The 26,387-nt window shown below is 42.3% G+C and overlaps 2 protein-coding genes across 2 annotated transcripts in view; both read right to left on the reverse strand.

The window, feature by feature from the left end:
- LOC105937232 (aryl hydrocarbon receptor-like) overlaps positions 1-25,475 on the reverse strand; it is a 97,479-nt gene extending 72,004 nt beyond the window's left edge. The window contains 2 exon segments of the mRNA NM_001309949.1: positions 8,550-8,737; positions 25,435-25,475. Of these exon segments, the coding sequence (NP_001296878.1) occupies positions 8,550-8,737; positions 25,435-25,475 (229 nt within the window).
- Positions 1,236-2,453, reverse strand: LOC118563638. The gene is made up of 2 exons (XM_036138727.1): positions 1,408-2,453; positions 1,236-1,364 (listed from the first exon to the last, which is right to left on the reverse strand). The coding sequence occupies exons 1-2, from the start codon at positions 2,396-2,398 to the stop codon at positions 1,315-1,317; spliced, it is 1,041 nt and encodes a 346-aa protein (XP_035994620.1). The 5' UTR covers positions 2,399-2,453; the 3' UTR covers positions 1,236-1,314.
- Positions 25,476-26,387: the final 912 nt, after the last annotated feature.

A 26,387-nucleotide genomic window follows, 5' to 3' on the forward strand; every position in this document is an offset into this window, starting at 1 on the left:
GAACGTTTGGGTCATTGGAAGCCCACTGTCGTAACTCAAAGCCGGCAGATTTTAGTAAATCTCTCAGGCGATCCACCAGGGCTTTGGCTTCCTCTGGTGAGGCAACACTCTGTAGGCAGTTATCCACGTAGAAACACTTCTCAATGGAAAATCTAAGGCTGTCATCAGGCTGGGTATTTTCCATCACGTGGCGCTGCAAAGCGAATGTTGCACAGCAGGGACTTGAGGTGGTCCCAAAGGGCAGGACCTGCCACTCATAGGTTTTGGGAGGCTCGTCCACCTTGAGATCCCGCCATAGAAACCTCAGTACAGGGCGATCTTCTGGGAGGAGGAGAACTTGATGGAACATCCCCTTTATGTCTCCACTAACAGCGATGGGATACTCACGAAATCTGACTAGCACTCCTAGTAGGGGGGCCCCAAGGGTAGGGCCAGGCAAAAGAAACTGATTCAGGGACTGTCTAAGGTATTTGTGGGAGCAGTTAAAGACTAAACGATTCTTCCCATTATGACTAACGAGATGATGAGGGATGTACCAGCTCTCCTTTGACAAAGGGTTGTTTTCAACCTCCTTTACAGCTCCTGATTGAATCAGCTTCTGCATTTCAGCTCTGTAGGCATCAGCCTGATTGGGATCCTTCAAAAGGCGTCTCTCTATGCTTCGAAGCATGGGCATAACAGATTCCCTGGGTGCTTTCAATGGTGGCATATGTGTATGGCGGAGGAGAGGTGTAGCATACCTTAGGACTCCATCTACCATTATGCGATCTGTTTTAGCCTCAAGCAAAGCCACAGCCTGCTGATCCTGCTTTGATCGTGTCACTTCCTTTTCAGATCTGTAAGGTATGGCATCCACCTGCCAGAGCCGCTCTACATGCTTAAATAACTCATCTGCTTGAGAGGATGTATACAGGCATAAGGCAGGCTGAGTCGGCCGCCCCATGAACAGACTTGGCCCCTGTAGGGTCCACCCCATCCGGGTGTGGACAGCTGCTGGGCTGCCAGGCGGGCCCAGCCGAACTGGTTCTATAGGAGTTATCAGATGTGGCTGGTCTGATCCGATAAGGAGCAGTGGCTTTGCTTGCTTTAAGGCAGGCACTGGTATCCCTTGCAGGTGCTTATACTTCCTTTGTAGCTGATCAACAGGATATGTATGGTGAGCTAGGTTAAGAGGATCAGCTGTGAATGCTCCATCGATCTTGTAGAGGGAACCAGGATTGGTAGCGGCAGCAACACTGAAGGATACTGTATGGCCGTGAAGCATCTGAATGTCTTGGCGGACGGTACGTAAGGGAAGGTCTTCAGGGATGCCTGTCAGACCAAGGGTTTTAGCAGCAGCCGGGAGCAACATGGTTCTCTCTGAACCATCGTCAAGTATCGCAAAGGTGTCTAGAGTTCGTTTCCCATGCCTCAGAAGCACGGGTACTATCTTTAGCAGAACACGATTGCTGGCCCCATGCCGATCCAGGTAAAGGGAACCCGACGCTGAATTGGTAAGGCAACTTTCTTCCCTTCCAGCCACGGCAGTATTGCTTCCCTCAGTTCGTGCATTTATCTCGTGAAGGGCCAGTAGGTGTTTTCCCTGGCAGAGACTGCAGGGTTTTTTCAGTGTACACTGAGCTGCTAGATGCTTTCGGGCGCAACGCCAGCATCGTTTGTTGACTTGGATCCAGTCCTTTATTTCTTCCTTGGAGAGCTTAGCTACATCATTACACTGACTGAAATAATGTTCTGTGCTCTCACAGTAGGCACAATAAGCTTTGCCTTTCGCCTGCCCTCCAGCTTGACTCTCCTTTGGTGGCAGGAAAGTGTGTTTTGAGGGTCCCTTTGCATTATGTAGGACAGTTACAGTCTGTTTGGTGGAACGGGCATCAGCTCTCACACTGGTTCTTTCTCTAAAACCCTTTCCACCAACTTGGCTATCAAACCCCTGACACCATGACTCATGACGAAGCCATTCAGATAAGTCATACAGGGTGTAGATCCCCCCAGGCTGCTTGAACTGGTGTCGACGAAAGTCAGCTCTTTGTTCTGGAGGGAGCTTGCTTATTAGCCGGGCAACATGGGAGCCGCAGTTCAGTTCCACTTCTCCTTCAATCCCCAATGTCTGTAGCAGCCCAACGAGTGACTGCACCTGGAGAGAGAACCTTTGGAAGGCTCCTGTATCACCTCGTCTTATTTCTGGACCATCTAGGACACTTGCAATTTTCTTTAGAGCAAGCTGATGAGGTTGTCCAAATTTATCATGGAGGGCTGCCATAGTCTCAGTATACGGTCGGGGTGAGTTCAGGTACGCATCAGCAATAAGCCTAGCCTCATCAAGCTTAAGATGGTCGACAAGTATCTGATACTTGAAGAGCTCAGTTGTATTAGGAGGGAGCAGGTTCTCCAGAGCCATTCGGAGCCTGGCAAATTCAGAAGGATCTGAATGAATGAACTTTGGAATTGTTGGTTTGGGCCCCCTATATATTACCTCAGGGGAAAAGGGCATGTTTGGGTTATTTTGGTCTGACATCTCACCCACCGTCCCTTTAACTGGAGAGGAGGGGTTGGCTGGAACTGGTTTCCTTTGTAACAACCCTCCATTGCTTGGTTCCCAACCCGTGTTTCGCCCAGGATGCTGTGGTGGGGAACGAAACATGTTTGCTTTAGGATCCTGATACTGCGGAAGGCATGAAGGATTAGAAAGCTTACCAGGGAGAGTTTCTGCATTAGAGGGAGGGCGGTATTGTAAGCCTTCATCGGAATATTGTTCTTCAAGCTTTAAGTTGGAGAATCCTGCTGGCAGGTCTTCTTCTGGTTCAGGCCACGGTGGTGGGTCAGGCCACCCTTCCTCATCTTCCTTTAACGGCTCTGAATCAGTTGTGGGTCTGTATGCCCCTTCCGAACTGCTTGTAGGGGGCTGATGAGTATTATGTTGTGAGGCAGTAAGCTGAGCCATATCCTTCCTCAGTGAGTAGGCAGCCTCAATCAATGCTTTAATATCATTCCTTGCTTCACTTAGTTCTCTAAGACCCTCCTGTAATCCTTGCTGTGCTTGCTGAAGCTTCTCTCTTTCTGCCTGCAGAGCTCTAAAGTCTGTATGAAGTGGTGGGATGGAGGGTCCCAGATGATTGGAGAAGGGGGTGTACTCATGTGATAAATCGCTGAAGTTCCAATCCTGCCGACTTCTCTCCAGCAGAGGACTGTTATAGTAGGCCACATTTCTATCACTATAAAAGGGAAACGTGTTGCTGTACTGAGGCTGAACTCCCATACTTCTCGGGAGAGGCTGTGGGCTGTCCCGGTGATACGTTTCCATAAAGGGATGACCTGTATAGTCAACTTCATAGTCATCAAACCGGCTCGGTCGGCGCGTTTGCCGTTTAGGTCTGACATCAGGAGGCGTCATTCCATCTGGTTCCATCTTGAGAACTGTTTCCGGCTCGAAGGACCAAATGTTAGGGGGTAATAGGATAGAGGCTGGTTCTTTTAAGGTTTTAACAGCCAACAAGATGGTGTATCGGTCAGGATACAGGTAATAGGGTAATGAGGCTCGCACTCCTTTAACTGTTGCCGTCAGCAGGGTTTATTCCACTTCAATACTCAGTGTTGCCAACAGTCTGCAATAACATATGAATTGCCATTAGGCCAGATATATATTGCAACAGTAGAAGTTTAAACCAAATAAACTTAAACATATCCAAAAAAGGCAAACTTAAACATCAATCTGTGGAAATACATTTCCTCAGCATATTAGATATAATTCTAATTATGTAAATATAGCATCACTTGGCTTAAATACTGCAAGAACTCAAAGTGAGCACAGTTTTCAATGAAACATAATAAACAGACGTTTTCTAGCTCAAATTATTATGAGTAGCTTTTGGCGCCATCATGTGGTCAAATAAATAAACTTCGCCATCGCGTCAGCCGGCAGCACGCCCGATCACAACATGCACACATGACGCACAACCCCGACACAGCGCACACGCAGCGAAAATCCAAACCGTAAGTAAACAGTTTTAACATAAACTTATGAAGACCAATGGAACTGTTAGGTGTAAAATACTTCTGTGTGCAATCAACAAACCAAGCACCGAATGTGATAACTTACGTTCATTCATTAACTTAACACTTGGAGCATCGATAGTTCTAACTGCAAACAGCCGACATGCTATGGAGTTAACCGGAAGTAGCAGATAGCGCCCTGAACTTACACCTACGTCACTTCCTGATAGCAGCCGAACCAACATCATAAACAAAGAATGTCTGAGCCTTTTATACAGTAAGGAATAGAAAGTACAGATACTTGTGTGAAAATGTAATGAGTAGAAGTCAGAAGTAGGAAGAAAAATAAGTAATGGAGTAAAGTATAGATACCTAAAAAGTGTACTTAAGTACAGTAACAAAGTATTTGTACTTAGTTACTTGACACCTCTGGTACTAAGCAATTTGACCGGTGCTTAATGCCATGGTGAGATTCCTAAAAGTCTCTGCCAAAAAAAAGTCTGATTCTATAAAAAATCTAAAACAAATAATTAAATTATTTCACTGCTACAACTCTTCCCTTCCATGTGGAGGCAAACCTCTTTAAACCTATTGCCGACAAATAAAGGATGTGTCTTATCCATTAATTGTTACATGGCCAAAAATTGCAGACCTCTGTGATTTGGAAATAGCGTTTTTTAAAATTGTGATTATTTTGCAAATGTGATTAATTGTCCAGCACTAGTTAAGAGTGATCAGGTCTGTTCGGGGATATTCAACATGTTGGATTGTCTTGCCCCGATATCCTACTTGTGTGGTGTTCCCCGAGAACAAACAAGCATGCAGCCTTTTGAATGTGAGGTGTAGCCAAAATAAAAAAGCAAAGTGAAGGAAGCAGTTTGTCATGATCTTGGCACTAGTGCTGGTCTCTACCTCACACACCTGTGCAGCTCCGCCCCGCTCTCATCATCGCTCATCAGATTTGGACTGTCTTTGGATTTCTGATCACCCGGCTCTGACTCTGGACCTGTTGTCGGATTATGGACTCTGGTTTATCCCATCAATCATCCTGCCTGCCTCTGTCATCACGGTTCTAAACCATTGTCTACCTGTTGAAGATTTCCCTGCTACCTGCAGAAGTTTACAATCAATAAACAGGTTTAAATGCTATCTGCTTTGTCCAGCTGAATTCTGGGTCTTCTGATTCAGGTCATTACACAGTTCCTGTTTAGTTAGCTTATGTTCTTATTATTTTAGTAATTCTGTTAGATCCTTATTTTATGCTTGCCATTGTTGCACTAGTTCCTGTACAGTATTTATGTTAAATATGCATTCTTGTGATAATTAGATTTGGTTAGCTCCTGTTCTTTGTTTAGTTGGTTCTACTCTGCCAGAGTTTAGTTGGATACTTCCGCTTTTTCTGGCCACAATTTTGTTCCCTATTAGATTCAGTTTTCCCTCTGCTCCTGCCAGTTTTCTGCCCTTCTGTTTCTGTTAATTAAGCTTCTGTTAATTATATCTCAGTCATGTCACCTGTCTGTAATTAGCACCAACTGCCACTGCTCCCATTTCACTGTCTTTTTTAGATTTCTTCTATGTTTGCTGGACTGAGGCGGGGTGCATGCGGTTATTAATATACTTCTTTTACACATGCAGATCAGTTTGGAGCCGCAAACAGTTCACACTGGAGTCTTGAGGAGGTCAGCCTCAAGATATGGAAAGGACAAGGTTCCATCGGCTCCAAGACAAAGAAGCAGTTCATCCAGACCAACAAAGAGAGGGGGGGGGGGGAGCTTCAAAGCAGGTTTGTCATTCTACACCACTGCTTGATGACAGCAAAGACATGTGGCTCAAACCAGGTGACCCTGACCCTGACTACCTACGTTTATGTTTTTTGTACTTTTTAAGACAGTTTGGGGTTGACAGTTTTCAATAAAATACCTCTGTTTGGAGACAAAATTATACATTCATCTTATTCATCTTATTTTCTATTCACTTTATTGATATTATACTCCTGCCCTGCGACAGACTGGTGACCTGTCTGTCGCAGGGCAACAGTTCAGGGGCATATAGTTGCCCCTGAACGATAAGGAGGATTCCCTACAGTCTTTAACCAGCTGTTTAGTGGAAGTTATGTCATGGATGGACCAAAATTTTCTTCACTTGAATCACAATAGAACTCAAGTTATACTGTTTGGACAAAATAACATTATTATCAAACCTAATGAATTTCTTGGTCCCTTAACCATTTTTTATCAACCTACTGTTAGGAATTGCTGTTTGAAGCTAGATAAGCAAGTAAATTCTGTTGTGAAATCAAGCTTCTTCCATCTGCGACTTCTAGTTAAAGGTGAAATCTAGCTTCTGCACAAAAGAGTTTGAGAAAATTATCTATGCCTTCATCACCACATGCTTAGATTACTGCAACTCATATGAAAACATGAACCAATTCTTTTTACAGTGTCACCAAGTGATTCAAAATGCTGCAGCTCGACTATTAACCAGAACCCGGAAGCGTGTACATATTACCTCAGTATTGGCTTCTCTGCACTGGCTGCCTATAACTTATCATATTGATTTTAAAATTATTTTATCGGTTTTTAACAATTTAAATGGCTTAGACCCTTGGCATTTAAATAAGGTCAGACTTTGTAAACTACCTGTCCTACTTGTTCTTATTTATTGTGTTTTATTCTTGTGTCAAATTCATTAATGGTTTTATGAAAACTGTACAACACTTTCATGCCGTTACAAGCTGTTTTTAAGTGCTTTATAAATATAATTGACACTGACATATAACTTATGCTCCTTCCTTCTAAGATCCTTCCTTCTTGTTAGAGCCTTCCTTCATTTTATAAGATAGAACTGTTAAGATATCAACTGGGTCAAGTGGAATGAACTGCTCAGACCAGAACTGCCTACCACACTTAGATAGCACCGGACACAAGGAGATGACTCATCAGTCAGATAGCGTCCCAGAGGTGACACAGTTTCTCTACTGATGACACAGTTTGGATGTGTACGGCCCTCTATGGGTGTTAACCTAAACTCCTTTATAATGTTTGAGTGATGAGCAATCGGGGCTTCTTGCCAATCAAGAGCCCATCAGCGCTAATGTGTCTGTAACCGTTTCTCTGTCTTTACTAGATAAGATATAACTTGAAGTATACTTTTCTGTTTCATGCGTCTTGCACCCAAAGTAATATGTAAGAGGTAGATCTTAACAGAACTTTCCTTTGGTATTCCTCCTTGTCTTTGTCAGATCATTGCTCTTCCTCGCCCTCATCTCATTACTATAGGCCATTCACCTGTGCTGATTACCATCACCTGCTTTCCCTTCTGTTTCCTTCCCTCTCCCTCTTTATTATGCTACCCTTGTTCTGGTTATTGTCATCACCTACCCTGCCTTTAAGTAAATTACCATTAAGTCAAATTGAATTCAAATTCAAAAATACTTTATGCCAAAGGGAAATTAAATGTATGTAACTCATTTTGTCAAGGAGTTATTCTAGATGGTGACGGCTGTGAGCAGGAAAGATCTTATACAGCGATCCGTTTTACAACCAATCTGAACAAAGCTTTGACTGAAGAGACTGTTTTCCAGTGACAATGTCATGAAGAGGATGTTCAGGATTGTCCATAATTCTTGATTTTGTACAAAATCTTTCTTTGCATCATCATATCCAGAGGTTCCACAGTCAGAACAGAACCAGCCTTCTTTACCAGGTTGTTGAGCCTTTTTAGGTCTCTGATGCTGCAGCCCCAACAGATGATGGCACTTCATCATACGGCTCCCAAGCTCTTGTCTGTACTTAGGTCCATCTACAAACACATTAACCCTGACAATGAGAGCATTTGAATAGAGTTTTTCTAAATACAAGGGGCCCTTGACTGCCTTAGTTATAAATTTTCCTGAGAAAATTAATGTCTAGGATGGTGTTAAGTGCCTCATTCAGAGTGGGAGCCAACACACGGTATGCCGCTAATGAGCAGCTTCCTTAAACAAACATGGCTCTGCCTTCATCTCATAAATTCTTTAAACTCTAGGGTCTCTCTTAAGTATTCATGCATCCAAAGCATCCAGTGGCCGCATTGCAGTATTTTCACTGAGAGATCGCCACATAAAATTACAATGTCTTCACTCGCCAGGCTGAAGTGGAGAAAACTATTCATCCACTCACCAACACCTCCTCCTTTAGCGTCACTGTTGTATTTTGATGTAAAAGAAACTTACCTAAAGCTCTTTTCTCCATAAATGAGATGCTGACAGTCCTGTTGGATAACATCACCTCCATAAGGTAATGTTGTTATCCATCTTCACCTTATGCAGTGGTTTGTCATAAGAGCTCACCACATCAAAGTGTTCTTATACCAGTTTGAACAGCAGCTGAATTTGTAACCTCCATGAAGCTCTGGTATGGCACATATTTTTGTATTACCTGTTGAGACTAAAGATTTGGAACCAAAATAGCTTGATCAGTAAAGTTCACACCAATTCTCCACCTGAGGACTGTTGCAGTACAAAGAAATGAGAAAACATGAAGTTGTGGTGAAAACCTCAAAATGCTCTGCAAGCTCACCAGAGAAGAAGTGTTTGGCTCGTAGGTAGCTGACGCTCAGGCGCAGGATGGACAGTTTGTCTAGACTGGCAGTAACCTCCTCAGGAAACGGCAGCAGGCTGGCCAGTCGCTCCAGTTCACCATTCAGCCGGTCCCGATGTCGTTTGGACGGATTGGACTTGGTCCCCTCAGCAGGGGTCTGTTTCAGCCTGATCAGCAGAGACGAAAGCAGGATTAAGCAGCATAGTTTTAAATGTGTCCAACATCTGGTAAAACAGCAGCTTGCATTTTTTTAGAATTCCATCACACTATTGAAGATCTGCCGTGTGGTACACAGAAACAGCTTTATGTAAATGATGCTCGAGCACTCCCTTTTTACAAATCTGCTACTATAGAATACGCAATGTTACTATAAATTAAGCCAATACTGTCATGAATCAGAAACGGAGGACCCTGAATTCAGCCAGACAAGCAGAGGTTGAAATAAAAAGTGATTTATTAACAGACAGAAAACCAAAAAGTAGTGATGTTAGGTGATGTGCCGAGGCTTCGAGGCGTGTGTCGAGTAATGGAGGGGGCGTTTCCATAATGCGCGTATCGAAGCTTGCTTCATTTAGGGGAGGAGCCGAAAACGATGACGTCAGAAGCCTCGCTGGCCGGCTGTACCACGTGACTGCTTCAGGAAGTGGCTCAGAGTTTGGCATGGGGCTTCGACAGCTTTAGAAAGCCCACAGGCTTCATTCAAAGTGTTGGTTGTTGTAGGAGAGTTGTGGTCAGTTGAGAGAGTGGATAGAGTTTTGATAGTTTGGATAGCGGAGTTTGGATAGTTTGGATAGTGGTTATTTAGTTTGGTGTTTGGAGAGTTTAGGAAAGAGATAGATAGGAGATTTAGGAGTGCGAGGACAGGATAGGAGTAGGATGGAGCCGGCGAGAAAGAGGAGGATTTCCCCTATGTGGGAACATTTCGATTTGATAAGCCCTAACAAGGTAAGGTGAACTGAACATTTGCAGATGCATTAGGTTTGCTTATGAGGAACTGTATTTTTCACTGTTTCTTATTTTCTGTAAAGGTGAGGTGTTTATTGTGCTCCAAGGAGTTGGGGTACAATAATACCACCTCATCCATGCTAAGGCACTACCGTGCCTTGCATGAGAATAGGGAGGAAACTGGAGCTTCACCCAGCAAAGGTATTTCATTACTATATTACAAACACACTATCACAATTTTTGCATGCTGATGTTTGCTTGTTGTGCAAATAAAGACAGGTAACAGACACTGTATTTATTGCCTTTTAACCAGCCACCAGAAAACAAGAGCTGGATGAAGCTCTAGTCTCCATGATAGTGAAGGATACCCACCCTTTCACTATTGTGGATGACGTTGGATTCAAGACATTTGTGTGTAAGCTGGATCTAAGATGTTCTCCCTACAAGGCAGGTATGTGTGGGTCCATACATGAAACCAATGACTACATTATTGTATGTGTCACAATTCAGCAATTATATTTATATATATATACACACACACATACACACACACACATACACACACACTTCTTCCTTTAGGCTCTGAAGGCCATGGTGGAGGCCAAATATGAGTCTGCTAAGGAGCACGCTAAGGCTAAAGTAGAGAAGGTGGCTGCTGTTAGCCTTACATCAGAAATGTGGACATCCATCAACATGGATGCCTACCTGGCAGTGACATGCCACTTTGTGGAGGAGAACCAAAAGCTGAGCTCGGTGTTGTTGGGAGTGCAGGCATTCTCACACTGCTGAAAATATTGCTTGTGTGAAAGCCTCCCTGATGGAGGAATGGGGAATCTCAGGCAAGGTGACATGGATGGTGCTCCTAATATGGTGGCATGCGTGAGAGAGCTGAAGCTTGGCCACCACATTTGTGTTGCTCACACCCTCAATCTTGTTGTGAAGAGGGCGCTTATTCCTATTACAACACTTACTAGCATGACCTGTGGTTTCCATTTAGGTAGCAGACTTTGGCAAAGATTGGACACTAGTGTCATGGAGGCAAAGAGGACTCAAAATGTGTCAGCAGATGCCACCGTAGAGGTCCAGTGCTACCTGTCAGAGGCAAACATAAGCAGGCTGGAGAACCCTCTGGAGTACTGGGCTAATCATCAGTCACTGTACCTCAATCTGTACAAACTTTATTTATTTATGCACCCCGGCATCATCTGTGCCATGTGAGCGTGTCTTTTCAAAGGCTGGAGAAGTAGTGTCAAAAAAGAGAAATCGTTTAAAACCAAAAACTGTGGAGAAATTGTTGTTTCTTAATAGAAATGCATGAAATTATCCAAGTTACACAAGCATTAGCCTATTCACTACCCCCTGCCTAGTTCCACAAGCACTTTCACTGTCCTCTGCCTGATTATGCTCATGCCATTTTTCTAGAGTCACAGAAAAACATTACACACCATGCCATATCACATGACACTACTATTTTGGGAATAATTACACACAGAGCATAATATTTTATTATACACATATGTGTATACATAATTTATGTAGACAAATGATTTCGTCCTACATCTTTTGTGAAGTCATTCCTAACAGCCATAATAGACAAAAAAACAACAACAAAAAAAAAAAACAATCCATCACACCTGTTAAGATGCAGCTGGCTGTGATTATACACCTGGTCAGTAGGTGGTGCTGTGTGCACATGAAGCTCCAAGAAATGAACCCTTTCTCGAACCAGTTGGCTCAAGTGGTTCAATGCCTCATGAGGCTTCATCTCACCATCACTACCAAAAAGCCGGGAGGCAGTGTCCAAAAAACTCAAACAGTCCACAGCCAACAACCTAAAATAAACTGGACAAGAGTCAGGCTGGTCTAATAACAAAAAGAGCAGAACAGGTCAAATAATGCAGGCAAAACCAGACAGAATCAGGTTGGGTACAGACAGAAAACTGGCAGGATCTGACTTACCCCAGGCAGGAAAATACAATGATGTGGCAGAGTGCGAGGGACAGAGGCAGGTATAAGTAGGGGAGCGAGCAGGTGAAACTAATTAGCAGAATAGGTGGAGCCGATCAGGGGTAGGGAAGTGGCTGGAGGTGGAACTGAGCTGACTGAATAACTGGCATGTGAAAACAGGTTAAACTAAAACAGTTCAAGAACCAATCTGGAACACAAAATAAATGACAAGACCCAACCTAAGATGGAGCTCAAACCGGTTTAAGTAAGGTGATGAACAGAGCTGATGATTGAGAAGTAAAGTGCAAAACAGAATAACACAAAAACCAGCCTGAGACAGAAACTAGAACAGGACAAAAACTAAGAACCCAAAACAGAAAACTAAACAGTGGCAGAGACTCATATTACAGAAATCTGGTACCAACTTAAAGATGCCACACAGACACCAAACCCAAACAAAAACACAACTCACCAGTATGGTATGTAAGTGCTGTCCAAATGTTGCCGCCTTATGTAATGTCATAATATTCACATGACTTGCAATAATGAAATACTCAACGGTATTAGTGTCGTTCTGTGTTCAGTTTATTGCAAACCAAACTAACAGTTTTTTTTAAATGAAGTTAAAACATAACCACCACTTAAAGGGTAACTCACCCCAAAATCAACTTTTTGCCACCAAACTGTTAATTAAGCTGTCAACATAAACATTACTAGCCTAGACAACCTAAATGTTACTTAAATAATGAGCTAATTAACGCAGCTTTTGAGATTTTGATAACGCATACAGTAAAACTATGATACTGAAAAATGTTGGGACATATCGAAGGATAGTTATATTTTAGCATAATTAAGAGTTCTATCTGTTCAAGACACAAGAATGATCTATTTCAGCAACCGGATAGCTTTTAATGAGGGTTTAGACCTTTTTAATCCATTTTGACATGATCCAAGATGAAGGCTCCTGCAGTTGGTTCAGAAAATAGTAGGTTAATGGTTGATAATCATGAGCTCTGAATTCTGCAGAAAGCAAGACTTCCTGCTGCGTGGATCAGATATGTGACTGGATGAAACATGAAGGTTTAAACAGGCAATGACAAGATGGGAAGACAACATTTGGTGCAGCTGCCATGATCTCTCAATGTTCATTCATAGTGACATGCATGATTCACCATGCCCACAAAGAGAGCGAACAGGCAAGAGTCTGTTTACATGTTTATGGAGCAGCACTCAGCCTCTCAGGCACTGTGAGGGTGTCTGTGTGTTTTTATATGCTGCATGCAAGCATTCGAATGTGCTGTCAATATTTTCTTAACTTTGAAACTAAAAAGGCAGCTTTTTTATCTTCTCGACTTTTGTTTTATTTTTATTTATACAGCAGGATGCCTCTGAGATCTTTATTTCAATGGACCCCTCCAGAAGGTGGTTCACACTGGAGAGAAACTGCACTATTTTCCCGTGGAGCAGCTAGGAGTTCACGCTGCCTGTTAACAAAACAGACAGGCCTTTTCCTCGGACTGGAACCAAAGCTAAGTACAGTCTGCTTCCTGTGAAATCAGTCATCAAACCAGCCTTCACAGAAACCAGTTGCTTGTCTTTTTCCCAATTTTGTAGGAAAGGCTGGCCCAGGACTGAGTGGAGGGGTTTCTTACGGCTGAAGGCAGCCATGACACTACACCAGAGAAGAGTATCGTCACATTAACAGCGAGCACTGCTGCTCTGGCATGTTGCAGCCTTCATGGGGACGATACAAGGACAGCATTAAGTACAGCCGTACCAGAGAAGCTGTGCCCATGCACCTTGGAGCAAATACAAAGGAGAGCAAGAGTAGCTGCTTTTTCACCGCCAGCCCGATCCACTTGCTACAGCCCCTGAAACAACTCTTTGCCTTTATATGCCCCCGGTCACCAGAAAGGTACACAATAAAGGATGAGGTTTGGCAGAGAAAACAGGGAGAAATAGTTCTGGATGAAACAATTTCACATTGTTTACTTCTGATGTGTTTCCATATGTGTTTTTTAGGTTAAACTGAGGTTAAGACCTGAAAGTAAAAGGCTAAGCTACCTGCGAGCGCTCTTTAAGCCTGATCAGTGCTCTCAACTCTCACACATTGACCGTGTGACACACGCATTTCACTGACTTCACACGCTCACACGCAACACATGACATTTCACACGCAAACATGGAATTTCTCACGCATAAAAATCACAAAGCCCATCTGGGCTGCGGACGACAAAACTCCGCCTTCTGCTGAGCTGTTTCGGCTTCTTTCACAGCTTGTGGCCATCAGTAATTCCTGCTGCAGTTCTTTTTAACAGAGCAGCAGGAAGAGTGATCAGAGTTATGAATAATTTTAGTCTTAACCAGCGGTGAAAGTGAGCCGGTGTTCTGTCAGGTCAGCATACCGCGTCAGACCAGCATACCCATAGTGTTAAGCATGCGCGAACATGGTTGCGCATGCGTATAACTGCACAAAGTTGCGAAAACTTGGAGAAGCAGTCAGATTGCAATACCACTCCAAAAAACCCCAAAACTAAGTAATTAATTATGCGGCACAGCCCCGATAGCGAGCTGTTGTAGCGGTGCTCGGCTAAAGCGACGGTTAGCTTGCAAAAATAGTCCCAGCTATACGGTTACCAGCGATCATCCGCTGCCGGCAGCTGGGTGGTAATTTTTAGCCGGTTAAGAGCCAGTTCGCGCATGCGTAAGACTATGGGTATGCTGGTCTGACGCGGTATGCTGACCTGACAGAACACCGGTAAGGTCCTGTACTGCGTACACAGGAGGGGAGGGGGGAGCGCTGCTGCCAGATGACCGGTTCATTCAGAACCAGTCATGGCTGCACGCTGGATAATAAAACAGTTCTGCTAACCAGATGCAGTTTAAAAAGCCACTTGGTCTGTTTATAAGTTTCGTTTTTATTAATTCTGCATTTTTTAACTACATGCGCCGTATTTCTGCTCCTCCGCGCTTGCTCCTCTCCCCCCCCCTCCTTTCCCTCGGAGCAGGTGCTTTCTGGGCGCCCAGAGCGCATTGACGAGAGCAATAGAGATTTGTCTGGTCAGCGCGGCGACTGACTGAGAAACCTGTCGCTGTGAAAGGTGATGAGAATGTTATAAACTGTAACAGTCTAGAAGTGCATTGAGCTGAAAGGAGGGAGACATCAGCAGCTAGATCGTGCGTAAAGACGTAGCGGGAACCTCTGTGTGCTTGAGTGTTGCTGCTGAGTGGAAATGTTGATCATAAAGGCTTGATGAAACTCAGCCTGATTCACCAATCAGGTTATAGATTTACAATGATAAACAACCCATAGATGAATGTGTAACAGTGTAATAATTCGGTCAATAACTTAAAACTACTTAATTTTATTCAGTATTATTTGAACAATTGTGTATTTTTTTTATGTTTTAATCCATTAACTGAACAATAAAGTATTAATACGTCTCTTTCTCTTTTTAACAAAAGTAATACATGTCTACTTCATTGTCTGGTGGGATAAAAATTAGATGGCGTTGACTCCACCGACTCTTCCAGGGTCTGGTTAGCCCCGCCCCCAAACAAGCCCCGCCCCCCACATTAGCATAATCTCACTCTTAACTTTTGATACAAGTTGAGAGGTCTGAGCCTGATGCTAATGTGTTTTGGGTTTTGTTTTAAAGTTATGAGAAACTTTATTTCCATGAGGAAATAAATGAGGGTTTTAAACAAGGATGGGACATTTTTGTTTGTGTTTTACAGTCTGCCCATTACATTTAAATATGACTAAATAGTCTGTTTTAAATAAGCTCCGAGATCGGCTAGCATTAGCAATTATCAGCTTGCTACTAGCCAAGTTAAATGTAACTACGGTTTGTTTAAACACTTGCTTGTTTTCGTTTCGCTCCGCAATTGTCCAATAGTGTCACGGCTGTTCGTATAGCACTAATAGAGAACATTAAAGCCCCAGTGTGTAAGATTTACACACCATCTAGTAGTGCGCTAAACTAATTACAAACAACCTTGCTGTTAAGCACGTAATGACTACTACAGAAGCCGTGGGGTGTCATAAATGTGACAATGTAAACAATTATGTCCTCCGTGTATTTGCTACTGAGCTACTGCTAGTAGCTCAGTTTTTGGCCGTGTTGCCAAGTCCACGTGTTTTTTCGTAAAGTTGTTTGTAAATTCCTTGCATCGTGTTTTTTTGGGCTTGTTTCTGAACATGCAGTCGCTTCTTTGGGCTTTATAAACATGAGTAAACAGAGCTGCTGCGCTGCTGCTATGTAAAGTGAACCGTCCGGCTCAGACAAGGCGAACAAACGAGCCGGACCTGTGAGGACATAGTAATCGCTGGACTACTCTGCACTGTTTCTAACATAATGCCAAAATAAACTTCAATAACTTAGCAGAAAGCTTGAAACCCATCCAGGCTGGGATTTACCCAGCATGGATGTCTACTGTCGAATGTATGGTGAGTTGTTTGAATGTTAGTGTTGGGGAGGGATTAAATCTACGGGTGGGGGAGGGGGTGGACGTTCTGGTGGGCTTGTGTCCGGCCCCCTGTCCCGGTCCTGGTCCGTGTGGTCTCCCGGTGCGGGTTTCCCTTGGGGGGTGGGGTTTGGGATGGCTCGTGTGGGCTGGCTGGCCAGGGTCCCCCCTCTTATTTATTTATTTATTTATTCATTTATTTATTTATTTTGGAGGGGTAAAGCCAGTAGGCTTGGTGGGTCTGCTGGGGGGTGGAGTTGTTGGTCCTGGTGGGTGGTTGGCTGGCGGGCCCTGCGGCCTCTCCCTGGCCCCCGGACTACGGTGGTGCCGCTGGCGGGGCCCCCTTCTCTGGGTGGGGCTTTCGGGGAGCGGGGGTGCCTATTGGAGTCAGTAGGGGAGCTGGCTCCCTGGGATGGCTCCCCAGTCCTTTGCTCCCCATCCCCGGACTCCTCCCTCTGCCTGCTCCATCACGCCGCCACACATGTAGGTCCTTGGGGAGGGGGCGTTACTGGAGGTTGTCACTTTCTGGTGACGTCCCTCTCCCCAATTTTATCATGCATTTTAGACACTTTCACTCCAAACATTTTCACAACGCACATTCATGTAGGCCATGGTATGGGGGGGTGGGGGGGAAGACGTCTGGGGTCCGCCATTGTAGTGTCCATATAATTTGAAATTCTCCCTGCAGGAATCACAATAAAGCTATTTACATGCATAAATCAAGTGGAGCACTATGGCGAAAGCTGTTCGCTCCACTTGTGAAAGCAAAATCTGTCGAGCTCTATCTGGCATTGAGACATCAATTCCTATTGCCATATTGCTAGACAGGACACTGGGAAAGAAAGAAAGAAAATTAAAGAAAGCCTGAAACCTCCACATCTGTTTTGAATCCTCCCTCCTTCATGAATTATCTCCACCTGGTAATAACAGATGTGTCGATATAGACTCTTGTTTTCTCCTGGTTATCACTTCTTTTTCTTTTCTTGGTTACTTTCTCTTGCCTCTTGCTGGACAAAGAGTATGAACAGTCATCCATTTCAATAGAAAACGGCAAATAGAATGATCTACGGTCACCTTTGCTTTTTTCCTACTCCTCCACCGACAGCACGTCTTCATATAGAAGACAGATAGGGAAAACATGTATGGCTGACATGTTTGTCCCCTTTCGGCAGCTGGAATCAGACGTAGCGATGCAACATGGTGCCTCCCAGTGGTGCACCGACACCTATCAATTATAATATAACTACCATTTCTAAGATATGAGAACGCTTTCATTTTTGATGTGATTTTATTAGACTTTGCCAGAATATATATTTATAAAAGCAATACCTTTGCTAATTTGAAGCCAAATTAGTTACACACTGTCCCTTTAAAGTTGATTGATGGTATTTTGTGTAACTTAAGAGAAATCTATCAAGCTAATGACCCAGATATGCTTCTGACATATGTTCTGGTGGTGTATCCCCCTGCAACCTATTCTCCACCAATTCTGATTATTTCTGGAGAAATATTTACATTATTTAAAAATGCTGCCATTTTTTTCTTGCAGGCTTCGGAGAGAGAACATATTTCTTTGTTCTTCAAAGATTCAAATTCAAAGATTCTTTATTGTCACTGCGTGTTACCGTGGTGAAATTCCTTTTTGCCCACTCCCGCTCAGAGTACACATAATGAAGGCAAATAAACAGGCAATGGACAAGGGTTACAGTGTTTTATATTGTTATTATTATAGCCTACAAGAGAGATTAAAAAATAAAAGGATGATTGGAAAGTTTGTATGAACTAGTTTCCTTCATGAGTGACAGTCAGATAGCAAATAATGAGGTAATAAGGTGCTTACTGTGCATTAATGATTTGAGGCTTCATTTACAGAAATGTGCATTTAGATATTCTGAGATGATAGTATGCAAGTAGGCAATAGCATTGAAGGTGAATTGTAACGTATGACGGGCTGTTGACAGTGGGGTGATTTTAAAGCGTTGGACAGCAGTCTCCCATCAGGGGGCCATTGCCCTCACAGCTCTTAGGAAGATCTTTTCTAACCAGTCAAAACCGTTTCTAACCAGTCAGTTTTACAGAAAAAAATGTCAACTACTCTCAGAACTAACACCTTATTTCCTTGGAGATGAATAAAACCTATACTTTCTGTGACACCAAAGAATTTCAAAGCAACCTGTTCCTGCAGCTCATGTAGTTCACATGCCTTCATCCTGCTTTAAGGGTTTATTGAGAGGTCTGGTTTCAGCAGACTAAAATCCTACTAAAGGATCTTTCCATACCATTTTGATGTAACCCATAAGACTCCTACAACTTTCACCGCTAAGAGGACAACTAAAAAGTTAATCAGGTTTATTGCCCCCCGCCCCCCCAACAATCACAAAAGCAGTGTAACTGTCAAATGAACTATATTTTTTTCTAGGGCTGTCACAATTCCTCTAATGATTCGAGGGCCTTGATTCATAAAAGTCATTGATACAAAATGATCTGCCTAGAGCAGGGGTGTAAAACGTACGGCCCGCGGAACCATTTAGTCCAGCCCGGCGGCCAAATGCATTATCATTATTCAACAATGATTGCCGAAAAAAACGTAGTTCGTTCCATTGAAAACCTGCAGTTCCTATATTGTCCAAGAGTGGCGCTGTGTTTTATTCAGAGCAGACAACAAGCAGTACTCTTTGAGTTCCGGGTCAGAGGTGAACTCCTCCATCTTGCGCTGCTAATGCTAGCAGTGCTAGTGCTGCCGTTTTTCCTAAATTACTGAAGGATATTGTTGAATCAAGTCCAATTAACCCAGACGAAGGATTCCATTGAGTGTTTTCCTTGCAACTACGTGATGGTGAGTCGTTTATTTTAATGTCGCTTTTATATTATAGTATAAATGCGGTTGGCTACACGCCCGCTTAAAATGTATGTATTTGCATCTTAAAAATGGTCTTATCGCTTAAAAGATCATTCTATTTTTGTTCATTTTGTGGCCGAATAGGAGAGATGTTCTCAAAGCGTTAAATAAGCCCTTTGATTTTTCTAAATTTGTTTTTTTAAGGATAATTTTAAGTTACTTTTCATTAAATTTGTCAATGGCCTATGGAATTCTGGATGGATGGTAGTTTAACCGTCTTTAAGTGCTAATTTTTGTTTTTATTTATGACCTTGTTTAGGTCAGGGTTTTTTTCCACCCCATGTTCCGACCCAGGATGGGAGCTACCTGATAACCGCAGCTGTGCGGTAGGATTTAATTGAACCGGGCTATTTCATTTTCCCGGACCTATTGCCATGGATCATAGACTAAAAAAAACTTATCATTTATTGATGGACCATTAATCATCCTGCAAACAAAAGGACAGACAGATAAGAGAAAGAAACTCTTGGGTGTTATTTGAGCTATTTTTTGTTGTTTTCCTGTTGTGTTTGTTTATATTCATAGGAAAATATGAATACTATTATTGAATACCTCCCTAAATGTATGTAAAAATGTAAGTTAGAATATAATAAGTACTTGTCTGTTATTCACACACAGGCTCCTCAGCCGAACCTCTGACTGCCTCTTAACATATATGGCCGTAGTCAGGCGCCAAGCTTTAATAAGCGTTACAATCGGAACTAACAGCAGCACTGAGCTTCAGATGTGGAACATTGATTTTAAATAATTTCTTAATTTCTCATCTGTTTGATGTATTTTGTCATGCAGGACGGTGTTTTTAAGCCCCAAAAAAAACTGAAGAAATGTAGCCCCCAACTTTCTTTTCTCACCAGGACTCGTTTTGATTGGTCAACATGGCGGCCAAGCAGCCAATCTCTGCTTTCAGCCTTATTTGAAAACAGAGGGGTGCACAGTCTTGCCACCTCAGCGACTTTGTCGCTATATTTAGCGACTTTTCAGACCCCTCCAGTATCGTTCCTACTCTTGTCCTCCAGCGGCAGGTGCTGCCGTGGGGCACCTCCCCCGTCCCAACCTCGTTCTCCCGCTATCGCAGGAGTCCCTCTCAGCGCTGCAGTCAGAGCCACAGCATGTTTACGCTCAGCGTCCAGACTGCAAATAAAGCGCACATGCGCTGGGATTGACGGCGCAGGTTGATCATAAGTAACTGAATTTGAAATATTTTATCATAAATAAATAACGGCATTTGATTCACACAGCCACATGTTCATGTTTTACCGTGATTTGTAGGCTCCTTGGTGGACCACAAGGGAAAAAAGAAAACGTTAAAAAAAAGTTAAAAATTTTTTTGTAACTCCGCCATAGTTTCTCTTTATGGTTCATTTTGCTGGTCTCAAACCCGGGTAAAGGAGGAGGGTTAGTATTGTAATAAATTAAACATTAACAAAAAATAAAAATTAAATAAATAAATAAAAAAAAATAATAATAAATAAACGCTGTACCGATCCGTTGTGGTGAAGAGAGAGCTGAGCCAAAAGGCGAAGCTCTCGATTTACCGGTCGATCTACGTTCCTACCCTCATCTATGGTCACGAGCTTTGGGTCGTGACCGAAAGAACGAGATCCCGGATACAAGCGGCTGAAATGAGTTTTCTCCGTAGTGTGTCTGGGCTCTCCCTTAGAGATAGGGTGAGGAGCTCAGTCATCCGGGGAGGACTCAGAGTAGAGCCGCTGCTCCTCCACGTCCAGAGGAGCCAGTTGAGGTGGCTCGGGCATCTGGTCAGGATGCCTCCTGGACGCCTCCCTGGTGAGGTGTTCCGGGCACATCCCACCGGGAGGAGGCCCAGGGGAAGACCCAGGACACGCTGGAGGGACTATGTCTCTCTGCTGGCCTGGGAACGCCTTGGGGTTCCTCCTGAGGAGCTGGCCCAAGTGGCTGGAGAGAGGGACGTCTGGGCCTCCCTACTGAAGCTGCTACCCCCGCGACCCGACCCCGGATAAGCGGAAGACAACGGACGGACGGACGGACGGAATAATAAATAAACATTAATGGACAGAAAAAAGTAGCTCTATATATATTCTGAGTGTTTTTACTCACTTTTTGTCTCTCTCTAATGACGTTATTTCTCCCACAGCGTCAATAACATGCACATCACATCATGTGGCAGATTATGCAAATTAGGCGATGACGTCATTCAGCGACTTCTAGCGACTTTTAGCACAGCCAATAGCTACTTTCCTTACTGAGGAGTTGGCAACACTGGGGGTGCAGAGAGTGCAGCTGTGAGTATAGGGAGAGTTTGTCAGGTTGTTCTGTAAAATGAGCTGTGAGTGACAGGTGAAAACAAAGCATCTGGTTTTTAGTTTAAAGATGTTGAGGACAACACAGCAGAGCTCCTTCACTGCAGAATGAACATAACTTTAAGAGCAGGGTCCACTACAAACCTGCAGAGAGCGCTGTCAATTTAGAGGGGAGTGTGGTTCTCTTCTATGGATGTCTTTGCAGTTTTTTGTTAATTTGTGCAACAAGAAAGCTGCACTGTATTGATGTTAAGTAGACTGGAAAGGTCTGAGATTCTAACGTTTTGATCCTAGAAATTTCTAGCTGCAGATTTCTCCTTGTTATTCAAAAAATAATTATTTGCTAGTTTGCATTTTTTCATTTATTTCTATTGTATGGATCGTAAAATGAGCTGAAGTAATTAAGTGAAAAATCTGCAGAATGTGTTCATTTTTTATCCGATTATTCGATTGTCATAATCATCGATAGAATAATCAATGATTATGACAGCCCTAATTTTGACACACTCATCTATGCAAATATTCTATCATTTTGTATTATCCCCCTTTTTTTTACCTCTGAACATCACAGAGGTAAAAACACTTGGGTCTTTCTTTTTTTCTGGATAAAAAGAATCCTGGGTATTTTGTGTGCTTTCTGTCCACTAGAAAGGCCATAAATATTGTATTGGTGTGTAGGGGACCTGCAACATTTAGATGGTGGATCTAAAGCAAGTAACATGCGTTTGGACAGAGCTTGTGAAATGTTGCAACTGTCTCCGTATGTGGGGACAGTTACAACACCAATTTACTTAGAGCTGGACAATAATTAAATAACAATTTATATTGATCGATAGTTGTACATCGATGATAGAAGGAAAGGGTAAATAAAAAGTTCAACGGAATAACAGTTTTCCTTCCTTTTGCATTGTAGCCATGTAGGTTAATATTACAGTCATTACATCCTCCCAACCAATCACAACACAGACCCAGGAGCGCTCCGTCATCAAGCTCCGCCCTCTTCAAAGGGTTCAGAGAGCAGGCGTTCTTTTTTCTTTTTTACAAACTTGCCGTTTTGGTAAAAAGTTAGTTGACTAAAGGGTTGAGTTTGAATTCAGTTTTTGTGAGTTCTGTATCTAAAAATAGGTTGCTAAGCAACAGCATAAAAAGGCCAGGGCTGCACTTGAAATATATGTTTTGAATTTGTTGATAATTATCGATATTGATCAGTATGATTTCTATTTTATCAATATGCTTTTTTTATATATCGTCCAGCCCTAAATTTACTTACAAATGAAACAAATTTTTCATCACACATTTTTTCTAATTATTAGGTTATTCAACTAGTAATGTGTGTTGCAAAAGTAATCATATTACATTATCATAACGTACCATCACAACAAAAGTGCATAAATTGATATTATTATTTCAGAAGATTATGAGAATCCACAAAAAATTGTCAAACAGCAACACCCTGCATGAGGATAAACCCAAGATGACGAGAATGGATCCAAAAATGGAGATCTTGGGGCCAAAGTTGTTGCTGGTAACTAAAACAAATGTAATACTGAAAAAAAGATTTAATACCAAAGACATGTACAGAAACACTCACACAATGTGCTGGAAATGTAACCAGCCAGCCATAGTGTAACCAGGATCAACATTAGGGCTCAGCTTCCCCCATCACATGATGATGTGCCCCTAGGCAAGGCACTTAACCCCAAGTTGCCCACCAATCTGCGTGTCAGTGTATGAATGTGTGTGCTTTAGCCAGTGTGATTGGGGGAATGTGACTATAGTGTGAAGCGCTTTGAGTGGTCAGTATGACTGGAAAAGCACCATATAAGTTTAGTCCATTTACCATTTAGTCAGTTTAGCACAATGTGGAAACAGCTACAACAGGGTGTTCAACTGTCCCTCGCCCTAACCACCATGTTTTAACTAGCTGGGCTAGCTTAAAACGTTACATTTGGCCCATGTTGCCTGTGACTGTCAGAAGCTGATAAATTGCTGAATCAAGCCATATATTTAAGTTCTTCATGCAGACATTGTGGACATGATAAAGTAATCATTTTTTGTCAAAAAAGTAATCATTTTTTGTGTGTAAAAAGTTATCTTGATAGCTGCTATGTTGTTGCTGCTAAGGGTGAGACAACTTATTAGGTTTTTGGGGCAGTTACTTTTTAACACAAGACCAAGTTAGTTTGAATTAGGGCTGGACAATTAATTGCATTTGTAATATAATTTCAATTTCAAATAACAAATTCCAAATCACAGAGGTCCGCAATTTGTTTTTGCTAAGTAACAATTAATGGATAAGATGCGTCTTTTAAGAGAGTTCCAGCAGTGAGATAATCTAATTTTATTACTTGTTTTAGAGTTTATGTAATGATATTTTTTTACCAGAAACTTTCAGGAATCTCACCATAGCATTGAGTACAGGGTAAACTGTTTAATACATAAACTTATCTGTTGGTTGCACTTTATATTCAACAAGGATTGATGTCCGACTCAACAAGCTTTTCTCTTGAATGAGGATATTCTGATAAATAATAATAATAAAAACAGTCACATTTCTTGTTTTAAATAGTCCTTTTTTACAAACATCTTTATCTACAGGCCATGTTTGTTGCTAGTGGTTATTGCAGAGAAATGCAATTTTCAAATGATTGAAATATATCGCAATTTTGATTTTTGGCAAAACATACCAGCCCTAGTTTGAACACCTTTTGAAAAGTTATTTTTGTATTTACTCAGGTTATGTTTTTTCAATAGTAAAATTTGTTTAATGACCCAAAACATTTGCGAATGACAAAAAATCAAAAACTAAAGAAATCTGTAAGAGGGTAAATAAATATTTACACCAATGTGTGCACTATATTGTAAAGATTACAGTATGTCCACTTTTAGGGGATCTTTCAAAGATTCTTAAAATGTTTTGTCTGTCATTGGTATCTTAATATTATTATGTCACTGTTTTTGTTATCATTACTTATAAATAAAGCATTTGCAATATAAGATCTTTTCTGCACATTAATTTTTCAGCAACTGAGCAAAGCTACGTGTGATAATACGCTCCCATTTTCTTTCATTACATTCAATTGTTTTCAAAGTAAAATTATAAAATACTGTAGAAATTGTCTTGAATTATTATATGTTAAATATAAAGAGCAGGAATTCAGGTGACACATGGCTTTGTTTAAATCATATTTAAAATGAGACCGTTCAATATTAAATATCTTTTTGGTATTAGCAAAACAATCTGTTTAGAGGAAAACTTTCTCATACCTTAGAAATACTCCTTCAGATATTCTCTGTCCAGATTAACATCTCTCTCATCAGTCCAGCACAAACACGTCACGGCTAAAAATGGAAATTTGACATCAAACGAGTTAAAGAATAAATAAAACGGCAGCACTGCTATAAATACTGCCAGAAACACGGAGCTTTCAGTGCAAAGCACGAACTTTCGAATTAGAGATAATGAAGTTTCATTTTCATTACTTGTGCGTTTTTCTTTTTCATTAACATCTTAAGTTAAAATGAGCTGAACACACTGGAGCGTCCTTCAGGAAATTTCAGTTTAAAACGTTTTTCACTTAGATTTATTTGCGCAAACATCAGTGTATGATGATCGACAGTCTTTAAAATCATGTAAAATAAAACATTTTTTGTTTTATTAAAACAAGTGTATTAGGCTACTTCTATCTTCACACTACCGTGACTTTTGTTCTTGTTTACTGCTTTATGCGTAAAAAAGTAGTTCAGGCTTTAAAAACCAAACAATCCTCACTGGACCTAAAAGGCTGTAACGAAGCGAAAACATTTTAATGATGTTTGCTACAGTGAAATGTAGTAAAGGCCACAGGGAGCGACGGAGTGCAAGCTGAACCTGAAGGACGTCCATGAAGAAAATGGCGCAGTGCACATAGCGCTAACAAAGCCAAACGTTGCAAAATAGCACACACAAATAAACTAAAACTAAGGGAATGTTTAGGCATCTTAGACCCGTCTTTTTATTAGTCAGTTGGTTATTTCGTTTTAAGAAGAAGCAGGTCGGGAGCTGAGGCCCCTGCTGCAGGCCTTTAGATATCAGATCTTTTTTTTCTTTTTTTTACAAACGATAATATAGAGCGAATTTTTCATCAAGCATTTGTCGAACGTTTTATAGTTATTACGAACTGAAAAAAACAATCTTAAAATTCGGTATTAATAGAGAGAAGTGACTCCTTGTGCCCGGCTGCAGCTTTGCGCTTTCTAAAAGCCATTTCTGCTCAGCGGGTCCGTTTCCACGGCTGTGCGCTCCTTACGCACTAAGTCCAAAGAGCAGAAAGGCAAAGGGACTCACGCTCTCTGGACGGGTTTTCTCCTCTTGCGTCCAGCATACATGACTGTTCCTTTTGTGTGAGCGCACACAGAAACCAGCAGCGTTCCGCTAGAATCTTCCGCCTGTACTCATCCTGTCTGATAAGAGGAATAAAAAATCCACTGGACTGGAAAGTGGCGCAGCGGAGTCCGGCCCAACAACTTATTGTCTCTTCTTAATAAAGTGGCTCGGGAACTGATGCTGGGTCTTCTTCCAAAGTAGGAGAGAAAACGCGCTCCTCAGAGCAGAGGAGCAGTTGGCAGCAGAACCCAGCACATCTCTTCTGCAGGTCAGACTCAAAGCAGCAGAGCCTCTTCCACTCCAACCTGCGCCGGGCCGCAGCGGGACCGCGCATTCCACTGACTGAGGCGCAGCTCTCTGTAGGGAGCGCGCGCTGAAAGCCTCAAGAAGAGAAGCGCGAGGGTTCCGTGTGCGCGGGCACATGGGAGAGTCTCCTGGAAACAGAGACGGAGCGTGTCCACGTGTGCGCGCTCCTGAGCGAATCTCGTCATCCAATCAGGGTACAGATAGAAGCCGGGCTGTTGAGGATGGTGTATGTGGGTCAGGGGTTAACTTCTAAATAATGTAGGGGAGCTAAGCTCAGTATTTGGGAAAGTTTGTGAGTTTAACTTGCAAAGTGGAAGAGCGGCTGAAAGCAACCTTGGCCAGATATAGCAAACTATCAGGTCAAAATAACGAGCAGCAATTTTCAGTGGCGCCTCTGACAACTTAAGTGGGACAAAAACTCAACTCCTATTAGCAGCAATTAATGTTTTTATGATGGATACAGCCTGACTTTGATCAATGTTAAATTAATACCTTGACAAATACATTTTCCTCGCATAGATGCTCACACACTACCCAGCAGAATGTAAACGTCACATGTGCAATTCAAGTATTTTGATTGGACGATCCGAGCTTAGGGCCAAAGGGTT

Source organism: Fundulus heteroclitus, chromosome 7, assembly GCF_011125445.2.
Source record: "Fundulus heteroclitus isolate FHET01 chromosome 7, MU-UCD_Fhet_4.1, whole genome shotgun sequence".
NCBI classification, from domain to species: domain Eukaryota; kingdom Metazoa; phylum Chordata; class Actinopteri; order Cyprinodontiformes; family Fundulidae; genus Fundulus; species Fundulus heteroclitus.

Coding starts and splice junctions, on each gene's coding strand:
- LOC118563638 (XM_036138727.1), bottom strand. CDS start 2,398: ATGGCTCTGGAGAACCTGCTCCCTCCTAATACAACTGAGCTCTTCAAG. Junction 1,365..1,407: donor AGTACCCGTGCTTCTGAGGC/ATGGGAAACGAA, acceptor ACTTGACGATGG/TTCAGAGAGAACCATGTTGC.